At 29.1% G+C, this 14,986-nt stretch overlaps 1 protein-coding gene across 5 annotated transcripts in view; it reads right to left on the bottom strand.

The window, feature by feature from the left end:
* Positions 1-14,986, bottom strand: part of LOC129960839 (homeobox protein aristaless-like) — a 221,835-nt gene that overhangs the window by 31,801 nt on the left and 175,048 nt on the right. For all 5 annotated transcript variants that reach the window (XM_056074509.1, XM_056074510.1, XM_056074513.1 and 2 more), the window contains exon 3: positions 9,697-9,742. In XM_056074509.1, the coding sequence (XP_055930484.1) occupies positions 9,697-9,742 (46 nt within the window). The remainder of the gene's footprint in view (positions 1-9,696; positions 9,743-14,986) is intronic.

Here is a 14,986-nt window from a genome sequence, read left to right as displayed (position 1 = left end):
TATTTAATCTCCTGTTCTTTTCAAAATCCATTGGTGTCCGGGTCCACGCTAGCACTTGAGATTAAGGTATCAACAAAATACTAATCCATGTTTCCGGTACGATCTTTTATCCAATCCGAATCAACACACACAATGGAAGATATGTGAACTGCTGTCATTATCCATTCCTTATAAAGTTTTCACGTTCAAAAAATAAACAAACAAGCCACATCATGTGTAATTCCACCATGTACTAGGCTCGAATTCAATGCCTAATAACCTCTAATCCGAAAAACTTGTTTCTAAATTTAATATAATGCATAAAATAGATGAATAATGGAACATGGGTTGTTTTATTTTAGGGCTGCGTGACTTCTGTAAAAGGGGCTTGTTTGAGTTTTTCGGTCTGTTGATAATGGTTTGATGTAAGCGTCAGGCTTATTATCCGAGTATCGTAAAACATATCGTCGCCGTTGTTGTATTATTGAATTGCATCTATGCATTGCACCCAAGATCACATCAGGAGAATTCGGGTGAGTGTTTTATTAAAACTGAATAGTTTTAAATTCAGTCATGTAATCTTTCCAACAGAAACGAAACTATAAATGCTTTTTTTTTTTTTGCATCTTAGCGACCATATATTAAGTGAATATGCAAAGTTGAATGGCGTCTGAAGAAAATGAGTTGTAGCCGACAAGTATTTAGAGATGATTGCTATGGTCAGCATGAAATGGAATTATATCATTAAATGTATTACAGGAATAATTTTGCTAGCTTTTTGCTGGGTATTTTCAAATGAATTGCTTGCTTTTCTAATGCCTCAGCTCTATCCTGCAACAGCTACAAAGGAGATAAAAAGTGCGCGATTTATATGAGATGAATTGCTGATAAACAGTCTATTTCATAAAATAAACTACAAAAGTTAATTTTTTTAAAAGAAATAGAGAATAATTTTGATGGTTTTAAGTCTCGGATCAAAATTTTGTTATCTCAACATATTTTTTCCATTATTTAAAATTCGCCCCCAATATTTCTTCAAATATTAAAAATAGAGTCAATGAAATAATAAAATTAAAATGTCTATATAATAGAGGATAAAGGTGTGGAAAATATAACCTAGCCGAAAATTAACGTTTTGTGGTTAATTTTCGCAAAATTAAATGTTCATCATTCAAGAATGACTACAGGGTATAAGTAAATATTTAATTACGGCACATCATTAGATACTTGTATCTTATAAGCTCAATATTCCCAAGAAGTAGCTGGATAACTTTTAGTTGAATAAGAGTTAATAATATTTCGATTAATAAATATGAGATATAAAGGATTTTTTTCTTAATGGTATTCTTGAATAGGTTAACAAAAGTCCTGTCAGACTCTTTAAGAAAGTCCCGAGTGTTTTAGTATTTAATTCTCAGATAAGATTCAACTTTTTAGGTAGATATTAAAATTCATCTCATTACTATCGTCCTTTCTTTACAGTTTTAAAGTGTAAAATTATCTTTTTATCTAATGTCACGAAGAACTTTTATTACTGAAACTTGATTCCGTGCAAAGTTTCCATGAACTTTCCTTCAAAGAACACTTCAAATAAGGAAAATAAAAAACATTTAATTAATTACATTTTCTAAAATTTTGTGTGTTGATGTTGTAATAAGTTTCAAATACTATGATACTGTTCGATAGATAGATTCTGTACTTTAAGAAATTTAATATTTCCCACCTATCTTTACTATTTTATAATAATAGAATTCATTCAAAGAGAATTTAAATAAAAGACACAAATTGTGGATGGATAAGTTTTCAAATTTCAATCAAACTAAAACTCTTAAGTATTAAAGTTAAAAATAATAAATTTCTAGAAAATTCGTCAATTCTTGGACTAAATGATTGTCTAATTTATAATTTATGTAGAAATAACGCCTGTTTGGAAAAAGATGTTCCAATGTACTTCACATTGCTAAGAGGTAAATATTGCAAACTTCAGTATTTTAATGCTTTTCGACAGTCGTCATTTAGATGCAGTGGTATGACAGTTAGGTAGATAAGGCTTCTTTCTTTATGCAACACAAATGTATGGAATTCCTCCAGAAAGCAATGACTTCTCTATATTTCTAAAAACAACGATGACTACTAAGTGCTCTTTTACCAATGGACATAACCTCCATCCCTTGTTATTCTTAAAACATTTATGCTTAGTTGAGAAACATTTGAAAAAGACTACATTTCGCTTTCTGAAGTTAAATATTGAAAATTCAAATCATTTTTCTTCCATTAAAAACAGAAGGAGAGAGAAACAGAAGAAATCAAATACAATAAGCGAGTGAGGGAGTTTGAAAAAGCAGTTTTCTTTTTCTTATTTTTTTCCCCCTACCGTATCGATTTCGAATCCTTCAAATCAATAGAACAGTAGTCACGATGGTGAAAACCACATTATAAGGAACGGCAATTTGTCTAAAAAAAAGATCGCCTAGAATTTTTTCTACAAATTACCACGATGATAGCCCTAACAAGAGGTTAGACAGCAAATGAAAAATTACCGCAACAAGATAAGAAGAAATTGTATAATAGTGAGAAGGTTTTACAATACTCATTATTACACATTGTGTGGCTAAAAGGCAACGATTGTCGAAGAATTGGTTTTAAATGGGCAGTAGGAGATTTTTCCAAAGAAAAAAGCATCCATCTGCTGTCAACATTGTGGTAATCAATTTCTACCCGGAACGTGGAAAACCATTGTCTCTGATATATAGGGGGCAGGATCTAATTGCGAGAATAATTTGAAAGCGTTCCTCACACACATCCACAAAACAACTGCCGCCTGACAGGCGTCCAAGAAAAGAAATCATGACCAATTCATATTGCTTTATCAGGAAGATGCATTAGAATCGGATAGAAAGAAATAAGAAAGCACTTGTTCTTAAAAAGATTCAATCTATGCAAATCCATTTTAAGTTGGGAACTTATAAATACTGGCAGAGATAAATTTTTAACTAAAAATAATAAAGATAACTTTATGAGAAATTCAAAGCATCATTTGTTAATAAACATTTCTTTTTGACCATTCTGCCCATCCAATGTAGAAATCACGCAGCAGTTTTTCGGAGAAAAATGGTAAGCTATGCTATTACAACGTTGTATGAAAATAGCAATTTGCTTCGTTGCTGAAGAATTTGAATATATTTGCAAGTTTGCATACATAAATCAAAAATTCTTCACGATTTTAAACAAAAATTAGAGATTGTGATTAAGGAACTAATGTAAATGAGTCAATGTAAAGACATCTATAATACTGTTAAATTTCTGATTTTTTTAAAAAAAAAAATTCGTCTCTAAAAAATTCGTCTCTAAAATATCAAACAAATGCATCTCTAAATTATAACTAAAACCTTTTTATTGAATAGAGTAACTCACTATTATTTTAAAGTTCATCTTTAGAACCAAAAATAGCATCTCAAATATTTGTTGAACAAAATAAAATATTATATATTCCTCATTAAAAAATTATTGCGAATATATGTACAATCAAAACTAATAAGGATAATACTTTTGTTATTATCAGTAAAATGATTTTACAAAAATTTATTATTGATATTTTGAATATGTTAATAACAAAACGTATTCCCTCGAATCGGTCTGTATTTTTTAACGATAATTTACTACATTTTTTTTTTTTTTTTAGAAATCGAGACGTCGTATTTCTGAATATCTGCTTTCATAATTTTTGAAATCTGATTCATTCTGATCATGAAAAAAATTTTGATATCTAAAACAAATGGATGTACTTTTCTTCAAAAGCCAATATCACAAATTTGGGTGGATTATATTCATTTTATTAGTAATCATAAAATCAAAATGTGCTTTATATGTACTTTCGATATAATTTTCGGTAGTGAATATGTCTTTTCGTATGATGTATATGCTAAATTTCCTAATTTTTTTTTAATGTGGAAGTTTTGATAATTATTATCCATTTCATATTGATGAAGATATCGAATGTTAAATAAATGTTTAAACATCGTGCATGAAAACAAAATATAACAGCACTTTTATATTTCCTTCAATGGTTTTCATGTTTAAGTGCGTTCGACGCGTATACACGTCACTCCAAATCTTCATTTTGGAGTGGTATTTTATATAATAAAAATGAATTTTATTCACTTTATTATGATTTTTTGCAAAATTTACTATGCGACTGTTTTTATTACGTTTGAACTATATATGCGTCATTGTTTGACTTTAAAAAGGGAGGACTTGGGGGATTTTAAAAAACAAAATCCACAGTTAACTGGATAAAAAAACGCATGCACTTCTCAGCTATTTTCAAGAATATCTCATTTCTATAGACCACAGCAACCTAATGGATCTTGTTTCATGCCTTTAATATGTAAATAAAACAAAAATTTGGAATAGATATGCTGCCCCCTCGATTACTTCGTTATAACGTTAATAAGCACTATCAGTTATTCATTCTAAATATTATTGACTGAAGGATAAATAATTTGAAGTAAAATTTGTCACTTCCTTTAAAAAAGTAAGGTCTGAAGAATTGATTAAGTCCAGTCAATTTAATACCAGATCTATTGTGAGCTATTTAAATATCAAATAGACTTTTAGAATTGATTGTGAAACATTTACTATTTGATTTTATTATGAAATGAAATTACTGTTGATAGAGCGGATATGTGAATAAAATAGATCGGTACATTCATCTTTTAGCTTCTTTAATAAAAGTTTAAAAAAAACAATTAAGAAAATCATCTTGATTTATAATATTTCATTAAACTATGCGAAATTAATTTTTAATGTGCATCATTAATAAGTATTTATTTATTTATTATACTATGGATCGACATAAATTATTTCTGATGAAATTAGGCTACGAAATTTTGAAAAGGAGGTAGTGTTTAAAAAATTCTGTTCTAAAGACTTGACCATTTAAGCACATACAGTTTAAGGTAATCTGGGGAATTTCGAGATGAAATGTAATTTCCCGATCTGCCGACCGTTTCGAAGGGAACTTGTGAGGGGTCCACCGCAGAAATGAGTGGCTAAAACGAGAATGGAAACAGTTCGAATGATCATAAATTTCGAAAGGTGATAAAACGATGTATAAAGAAAACCATCAAACAAAGTGGCGGGCCCACTCAAACAAAAGTATTATCCGAGGAAGAAAGCGTGATCGCAGACTCCTCGCCAAAGGTGCGAACAGCGTTATTAAGTTTAATGCAATGTTATTGATGGGCAGTCCATGCTCATTAATGGACCAGTGAAATGCTACTTCGTGAGGTGGAGGTCAATGAATAGGGGGTTGGAAGGTCACCACTCATCGTTGGTGGGCAGAGTGGTTACATAGACTAAGGTCGTCTTTGAGATGTTAGCAATTGATTGAATGAAATAGTTGGATCCGTGCAGCGTATTTCTACAGTAGAATAACTACAAGCATGTTAATGGCAGAATCGAATCTCTCTACAACCTCTTCTCGAAGAAAATTCATTACCAATCATACCTAAGCAATTCATTATCTTATGTATGAGTCTGGAAACCTCCGACCTAGCTGTATTCTTTAAATGAATGAAACGAGTAATTTTCAGTATCTTTTGTATTCCTTAAATGGCGCGATATTCATTTACTACTGACTTCTCACCTGTACCTCACAAATTAGCATGGTCAAATATTCATATTTAACACAGGTTATTTCTAATCGTATATTAGCATTATTTTTAAACTGAAAAAGAGTTGGAACGTGATGTGAGTATTTAAGCAAAATGTTTTCACTTTTGTGTCTTACATTCACCCATTTTGAAAGAAATGGCAAAAGTTCATTAATTACTCTTGGCCTCAAATACTTATTTTTTTTACAAGCAACTTTTTGATTTAAAATTTAAATGAATTTGCATAACTTATTTACTTGGATAGAATTTTCAGTACCATTCATTACCAGAAAACTGAATTCAAAATTATGTAAATATGACCGGTATCAATGTATATTTAATATAGATTCGATTATATTTAGTTTAAACGTATCGAAAAAATAAATCAGTCTTCTATTTTAAATTTACTAATTAACGAAAAACTTCTTGTTTTAGTCACTCTTATCGAAAGCAGAAAAATATGGCAGTCAAACATAATTCCATTCCTATACATTTCGTTAATTTATTATTATTTTGCTGCTTTCCATAGATATCAATAAAATTTAATAGAAAGCATTTTAATCAAACATCAGTATAATCTTTTCTTAATTCATAAATTCCAATTATTTCATCCAGAAATAACAAAAATTCGAATAAAAGTAACAATACTTTAAACTCTGTTTGGTTTGGTCACAGGCATGAAGGGTCACAAACATTTCAGATCATAAACATGAAGACTGCAGTTTAAGTTTTGGCTTCAATCTGAGATTAAATTAAATTAATTAATGCATCTATTCGTTGATCTTTATTTAGGTTTTAAGAATAAAATTTTATTTTAGAATATCTTTCAATTTATTTAAAAAGAAAAGAAGTGACAGTAATTAACCTACCAGTGGGCGAGCGTATGTCAGAAAAACAAAAGAGAAGAATTTCGTTTTATATCTTTTTAGTAAAAAGCGATACCAAAACATGACTTTAGCTACTCTTACTGCTCTTAGGCAAACACTTAGTCAATGTTTGGAATTGAAGGCGTTAATAGAACTCTGTGAATCTGCTATTTGTATTTCATTTCAGAGACACACGCAACCATTGGCGCAATTTTTGCTTTATCTTTTTTTCTTTACTGATTTAAAAATAATGTAGTTGTAATCAATAGTACATTACTCATTCGATAAACGATAAAGAAAAGCTACTCAAAAGGAAATATCTACGAAAGATGATAAAGACTCGAATGAAAGAATACGCTGAGCGAATAACATCTTACTTTTCCATAAAGCGAGCTAAAACTAAAAGTCTTGAAAAGAAAAGCAGAATTAGGTTTTGAAGAAGTGAACGAAGTGTAATCGGGCAAAAATCCCAATTACGTCAGATTTACCAAATTACGATCTTCAACAACAGCATTACAAATATTTACTATTTGATTCTATTATAAGATGAAATTACATTTAATAGAGCTGATACCTGAATAATATTTCTTGAGCTTATAGGTCGGTACAGTTACCAAGTTTTACCTTCTTTAATAAAAGTTTTTAAAAAAGGCAATTAAGAAAGTCCTCTTGATTTATAATATTTCATTAAACTATGCGAAATTAATGAACTTTTAATCTACATCATTATAAAACCTTTTATTTATTATTCTTCTATACTAAACATTTCTTTTACTTGGAATTGTCAAGTAGCAGGTAATTATCTGTTAGTAATCTTTTTCTGTTAAAGGTAAACATTTTTTTCCCTTCAAAAATTTCATTATTATGAAAGCAGACATTTTCCTCCCCCATTATATATATATAAATACCCTCAAGTGCCTATTATATGCCCCCCCCATGTATATATAATATCAATTGCTTCATTATTGGAAGACTTTATATTTTCTTCCATTTTTTATCAATCCATTATTTCTTACCATTTGATTTATACAAATTAATTTTGATCCAAAATTTGTAAACTTCAACTGTGCCTATTTAGCATAATTAAAAGATTTAATGAAATATAATAATTCTAGTTGTCCTGCCACTAAAATTATATAAAAAATTAAATTACGCAACTATTTAATGTTTTATAGACAAATTACTACAAAAACATCGATTCGATTCTACTGAATTTATAGCCGTAATAGTTTGAATCTTAAACGACTATGACCAGATAACAAGAACATTAAAGCTAACATGAATTCTCAAGGCTTTCACTCCATTTCAGCTTGAGACATGACATAGATATAGAACAAAATAGAGTAACAGAACAGTTATTAGCGACGACTCAATTAGGATAAGATGTTTTCTGAAAGTAATATGTTCTAATGATACGTAATTCGAATAACTTCTATTGAAGTAACTTCTCTTCACACAATAAAATATTGGATCGAGACATGTTTCAATATTTCTTCTATACATGTTTAATGATAAGAGCTATAACTAGGTTCAAGACATTATATAGCACCATCATAGGATCAGAAAATCAGAATTGACAAAATGACATTTGTGCATTGTGTAAAACAATGCAAATTTCAAGGGCAAGGCATAGCTCAAAATTTACAGGGAACATGCTACTTACTGCCCTCTCAATGGCTACAACGCGATTCAGTTAGATGTCCAACGACTTCTAGATTAAGTTGCGTTTTGATCAAATCTGATACCAACAAGTCAGTCCTAAAATTGCTTTCACTCAAAGATTGTGTTCTCAAGGCCTTATTGATATGCTTTAAAATTATTACAATCAGCAGATTTCGTATCTAATAAGAAAGTTATCACTTGTATTTTCAAGATTTCAAACTTGAAATATTGTTTCAGTATTGGAAATTCAACTTTACATATACTAAAGAGGATAGAAATTTATGTTTTTGTAACACCTTTCTGAAACAATCTCAAAGAATGAGCAAGAAATGCGTTTATTCTTTAATTACTTTGAATTATATTTCAATTGCTTTGCCAAGCCGACTGATCATCTACAATGTTAACAAATACTTCTTTAAAACTCTGTGAGAATGTCCAATGAAGAGGACAAAATATAAAGATGATGGGGCGAATGATAGCTTACCTTCTATGTTTTCCGAACAAAAGAAATGATCTGAAAAAATTTCTAGAGTGAAACAATCTGAACTTACTTGGCATGTGGGACATCCATTAGTCTTTTACCGAATATTAGGGAATAAATAAAAATTACTATTATTGTTTGTATGAAACAAATTCTTCGTGTTTGTTCGCATAATACCTTTGTGGACGTTTAAATATTATCGACAGAGAAGCTTTTTCTTCATAAATAAAGCAAGAAATAGACCCAAGAATGAAAAAGTTGGAACTTGTGCAATAATTTATCAGAAGAAAATTTATAAAAAATCTCTTACAATTGAATGGAAATACCAAATGTCAAGATATATAAGATAAAGCAAAGGTTATCAGTTGTTGCAGAAATATATTCTAAGTTCTAAAATACGAATAAATGAATCCTATACTAGAGAAGTTTCAAAACGGAGAAGCATAAAATCATACCATTGATTAAATACAAATTAACTAATTATAACTGGTAGTGATTATAAACAAAGCAAAACTTATCAGTGATTTTCTCCATTTTAAATTATTTACCATTCTCCATTCTACCATTGCTCCATTTAATTTTTTTTTATTTGTAACTATCAAGGAAACTCAAAAAACTTCTTTAAAGCTCCAAGAGAGAAGGAATCTTGTAAAACACTTTACACGATAACGAAACAGAATGGAAGATTATTGAATCCATATTATTATGATTTTTAAGTAATTCTACTTATAAAAACAATTCCAAATCTAAAAAATTCTTAAATTATTCCTTGTATTTGAATTGAGAGCATATTTAAAATAAGTTGCAAAAATGCTTAAGCAAACACATAATTTTTCTATTTCCTTATAAATTATTAATGAACTCAATATCCTAAGCACGAATTTCAGTTTAGTTCTAAATATACAGAGGGCCCTTTTTTTCTTATTTGCAGGTACGCTTTCTGCGAAAATGAATCCTCTTGGAGTGTTTACTGTTTTTGCAACAAGTTAATTGTTTTCCTCGACCTTGTGGTGTTTCCTTTCGTGTTTGGATGAGAAGGAAATGTGCCGCTTACCTGTACTCGTGCTTCGGTTAGGTCCACCCTCACAGCCAGCTCTTCTCTGAAAGGAAGAAAGAAATATGATAGGAGGTGGTCTGCGAAAAAGAAATAATGCATTAAAATTTCATACTTACAATTATTCAATTAAGGATAGATTTTTAACTGAATTGTTATCGGACTTCAACACAAAAGCTCTGCCTCTAACTTTGTAAAAAATAAATAAATAAACTAAAAATCCAGAAAACACGTGATTAATTTATTTATGCAGTTGCCAAATAAAGATGGTAATGCAGAGAGGAGGATTTTGTGCATTTAAGTTTCATATGCATTCTATGTAGTATATCAAAATAATAAAAAAAAATTAACTAAATAATCATGTTGCAAAGGCTTATTTACACAGATTTTTTTTATATCCAACTCTGCAAACATTACATGGTGGTTATACGATATATTTTACCTTCTGTCACCTGCCTTTCTTTCTAATATTCGCTTCTATATCTGGGTACGGCATTAACATACTATTACTATTAAATAGTTTACAATGAGCTTATACATATAGCTTCAAGAAGAACGGAAACAAAACCACTTTATTTGTTCATCGGTGAGTTAAGTCGAATCCAACGCAATTCGCGCTTTTAAAAAAAATTGAGAGTTGTCTTAGGATATTTTTATTAAATCGATATACCAATATGAATAGTTTAGTTATGTTCCATAAGTATGATATTTGCAAAAGAATCTAACATTCTTTTGCTAAAATTAGATAAAATGGATAAAATTCTAAAAGATAAAATGGACAAAAAATGGCTTTTTAAATGCTCAGATAGAAAAGTTCATATTATATAAAAGTTTCAATATTTAATTCCAATTCACTTACAATTATATACAGTTCAAAAATCTTGTAAGTACAAGGGTGAGCTTAATATATGTAGATTCATTTATATTAGGTGCAAACTTAAAAAATAAATATTTAGAGAGGAAATATATAATAGGAGTAGTTAAATACATTAATGATAATATAGTATTCTTGTTATTAGGAGTAATGAATAATTACTAATAATATAAATTTTAATAAAAAATGCTAATATTTACAAAAGCGTTAACGTATATTAATTTTACCTGGGTTTAATAGAAATCAGGCATGTGTAACCACTTTCTATTATAAAACTTGTGATTGTATTCAGTGTTGCAAATTTCTTTGAAAGTAACTGTAAGATCAAATAGCATTGAAATAAGACGAATTCATTGATTTTTATCCCAAAAATTCAAGGCTATCAGAATTCAGGATATAAATTCTAGATTTTCAGATAATATAATTTCTTAATCTGTAATAGATAATTTATTTCATTAAGGATTTGTCGATGACCAGCAGGACAAGAACCTTATAATAAGACTAATGAATTAAACTAAATAATGAAATTGCATCTGACAGTTTTCTGAAAAGGCTAGTAGAAAATTGAAAAGAACTCGAAATATTCATTACGTCCTATTTCATAAAAAGACTAGCATTTTTAGTGGGAAAAAAAGTTCCACTCAATTTTTGGCAATGGAAACTTAACTTCCATGATTCCAGACTAAGTCGGGTTTATTTAACTTTCCATGAAAGCCAATTTAAAGGTCAGAAGTCTCACAGCTCTCATTTACCTCATGCCTTATCCAATGAATAGTTAATAGCCGCTCTACTAGATTTGGGAATGTCACGAGATGGTCTTATTTTTCGCTCTAACAATGAATACATCAGCGAAGTTTTAATTATTTTGCTTGAAGCCTCAAATTGCGAGGTTCCACCATTTTACAAGTTGCGGGGAGGAATTAATTCATTGTATTGCAGCAGAAAAGCAACCACCCCAAACGGTAGAAATTAATCAGCAAGGACGAAAATAACAAGTCCGTTCGCTGGACTTTAATAACAGAGCAATCGGTGGCAGGAGGCGGCAGTCTGCTCTTGACAGGTCTTCTTCGGTCCTCTTCAGCGAGTGATTAAAGACTATTTGGATAGTGTATGACTAAATCATAGGCTTAGTTCAGAAATCATGTTAATTAAAAGGATGAAAACTCCTCATCAGAAATGCTAAGAAGGTTCGAAGAAACTGCCAGAACTTTAGAGTAATTGCATGGGAATTGAAAATTTTGAAATACTTTTCTAAAGGTTTGTAATAGACGAAAAAAGAAACTCGGCATGTATCAATATTTCGGAAAGAATTCATGTAGACTGGAAAAGATATTTAAAAAGATATATAAAAGATATTTTTAGCTTCGCATTAGAGAGAAAATATGTTTTATTTCTCATTATTTTTAGATATGACTTTCAGAAAATAAGTTTAGACGTGTAGAGTAATTTTTCAGATGGAATTACTTCAACGAAATTGGTGACAATCGATATTGCTGACAATATTTAGATGTTTTGATGAAGTCTGTGGAGGTGTATTTTATTTTAGCTTTATATGAAAAAAATTGTAAAAAGTGAATCGCATTCTAATTATTAATTTAGTCACTTTCTAATTTTTTAGAATTGAATGCCAATTTTCTAGCGATGGAAAAAAGAAACTGAATACATGTTTACTTCTCCTATATTTAATAATAAAAATGTTTCAATATTTCGAATTTTTGAAAGTCAAGCATTTGCTTTAAAGTATTTCAAGCATAAATAAATCATGCATCATTTTTCAGTAAATAGTTAACAATGTGAGGATATTAAAAATTCTTCCAATTTAAAATGAAAATTTTTATCAATGTGATCTATAAACTATGAAATTTTGTTTTTAAGATTTTTATTTTAGGAAAAATTTAAACTCATCTTATTGGAAAAAATTGATTGAAAGATTTAAAATTACAAAATTAAGTGGTAAAAAAATATCAAATAAAGAGAGTCTTATATGCACTTAATTTTTTTTACTCTGGTATATAAAGTATAAAAATGTTTTAGACAATGGAGTGAAAAATTTATGATGTTTTGTTCAAAAGTTCTTAAGAAAAAAATATTCAAATTAGCAAGTATAAATAAATAAGCGGAAGAGTAATTAAGTAGTCAATGAATTCCCATTTTTGAATTCGCGTCGCAGCAATTTTACTTTTGATTTGTTTCTTTAACTTATTTATTTTCAGTCGCATAAGTTAAAATTTGTCTATATATCTTGAAGTTTTCTTTATAAAAGGCATCCTGCTGTACGCCATGCAGTGAATTTTAATTTTTTCAGTCGTAAAATTTCTGAAATAATGCTTTGTACACAGGATAATTCTTTCCTTGCGATCTCATTAGCAACCAGACAATCTAAATTAGACCACAAACCAAAATTTTTGAAAAATGAACAGCTTTTGCTTTGTTATATCTGACTCAAGATACTTATAAATATAGATGCATAAATATGTTCATATGACCAAAGATGTAGTTTTCATATAATTATACTCATAAATTCAATTGACATCATCTTTCAGAGGAATTTAAAGGCTACTGAGGGCAGAAATTATTAGTCTGCATTGTGATCTGTTAATAATGAAGGAAAATAAACTTCGCTGCCTACTTAAATTTCCTTTCTGAGGTCACAGTAACGTAATAATCTTAAAGAACCCAGATATAGCAAACTCCGATAAAGGTATGTATGTGATTTCAATTCTTCAATCAGCAGAGTAAATCCTCAATACTAAATTAAGGTTCACGCACCATATCTCTTTTAAACGAAAAAAATCTTATCTGTCACTGAAAAAGACATTCTAGAAGTATCCTTAGAAAATAATTTTTTAGCGAAAACTAACCCACATTTAATATGAGAAATATATTTGCTAGAACGAAAATTTCCTTGAATAATTTTTTAAAAGCATCAACAGGTTGTCTAAAGATCGTAGGTTAAGAAAAGATAGAGTCGAATCTATAGATGTCTGTTATCCATGGTCATTTTTATTTACCGCAGCATAATCCAAACACCTCCTATTTTGACACTTTCAAAGTTTTTAAATTAGAATATCTTGGTTTTCTAAGAGAAACCGCATAATACGTTCATTAGAATTCCGTAAATACACAAACTTATTTCATTTACAAAATCTTTTGCTGAATTTAAGGATTCCCAGATACCTGTAATGCATTGTGCATGTTTATGAAAAGATTATCGAAAAAGAAAAACAACATAGTAGCACATTTGTTTTAAATATATATTGGGTAAGTATATGGTGACTTTTATTATTTTAACAGTTCAATTATATAACCTCCACTTCCATTCAAGGTCAAAATTTACCATATAACAATTATTCTTAGTTGCTGCAAAAAGTTGCAAAAAATGCCATCGTCACTAAGAAAATTTATTAGTATTGGTCAAAGTTCAATCAGATTACATTAGTTCATTAAACATACAACAATAGGCAGCTTTTATCTTAGGAGTTTAAAAGTTCGATTAGAAACATTTTCATACAAAACTTGAAGTCTAAAATTTACCTTCAGTAACAGTAACAATTTATTCAGTAATGAGTAAACAGTTAATTTTGGAGCTATATATTCATAAAAAATAGATATATGCAATTTAAATCTTTTTTTAAAAATCCCATTCATTTAACATCAATTCGCATTAGGGTACAAACGAAAAGTTTTTGTCTTGATACGACTATTAATGAGCTATATAAAAATAAAATACTATTAAAAGGAAGTTCGAAATTAATTATTAATTTAATAAACTTCTTAACTGAGAATGCCTTCTGTTAGTATCATTTACTGAAAAGATTCATCGCATTTCCACTCCTTACTTATTTTTTAAACATAGCATTAATTTTTCGGCTTATAAAAAAAGAAGCAAGAAATTTTAAACGCTATAAATTTTTGATATGTGATAATCATATAGAGAAAACTGATGTGAAGAATTACATTTCAGCTGTCAAGTATCATTGTTAATCATAACTTTAACTATTAGGAGGAAATATTTTTTATGAAATTTTTCAATTTTTTTTTCACTTTTCCTTGAGTATTCTTTGGGTAATTAGTAACTATATATATAGTCGTTTTCCTTAGGTAGCATTTTATATTAAAATAACCCGCATTTATTGATCCCATGTTATCATAATGAGTTTAAAACATGGAAAAAATATTTAGATTTTTAGATTTTGTTTAATATATACAGTGAATCAATATCAATTTGAAACAAGTCATTCCGATCAATGTATTCGTTTTCTTTTTAAATAAAGAATTGGGCGCCATTAACAACACGCCAAAAGAATACAAAATACGAAGTGAATCCCATAAAATTCACCGCTAACATTTCTTCTTTTTTTTTTATCTTTATTATTCATTGGAAGAATCTATTAAACGCTTGGTACAGGTTGTCGA

The sequence above is a fragment of the Argiope bruennichi genome, chromosome X2 (genome assembly GCF_947563725.1).
Source record: "Argiope bruennichi chromosome X2, qqArgBrue1.1, whole genome shotgun sequence".
NCBI lineage: Eukaryota > Metazoa > Arthropoda > Arachnida > Araneae > Araneidae > Argiope > Argiope bruennichi.
This window is presented reverse-complemented; position numbering and strand designations above follow the sequence as displayed.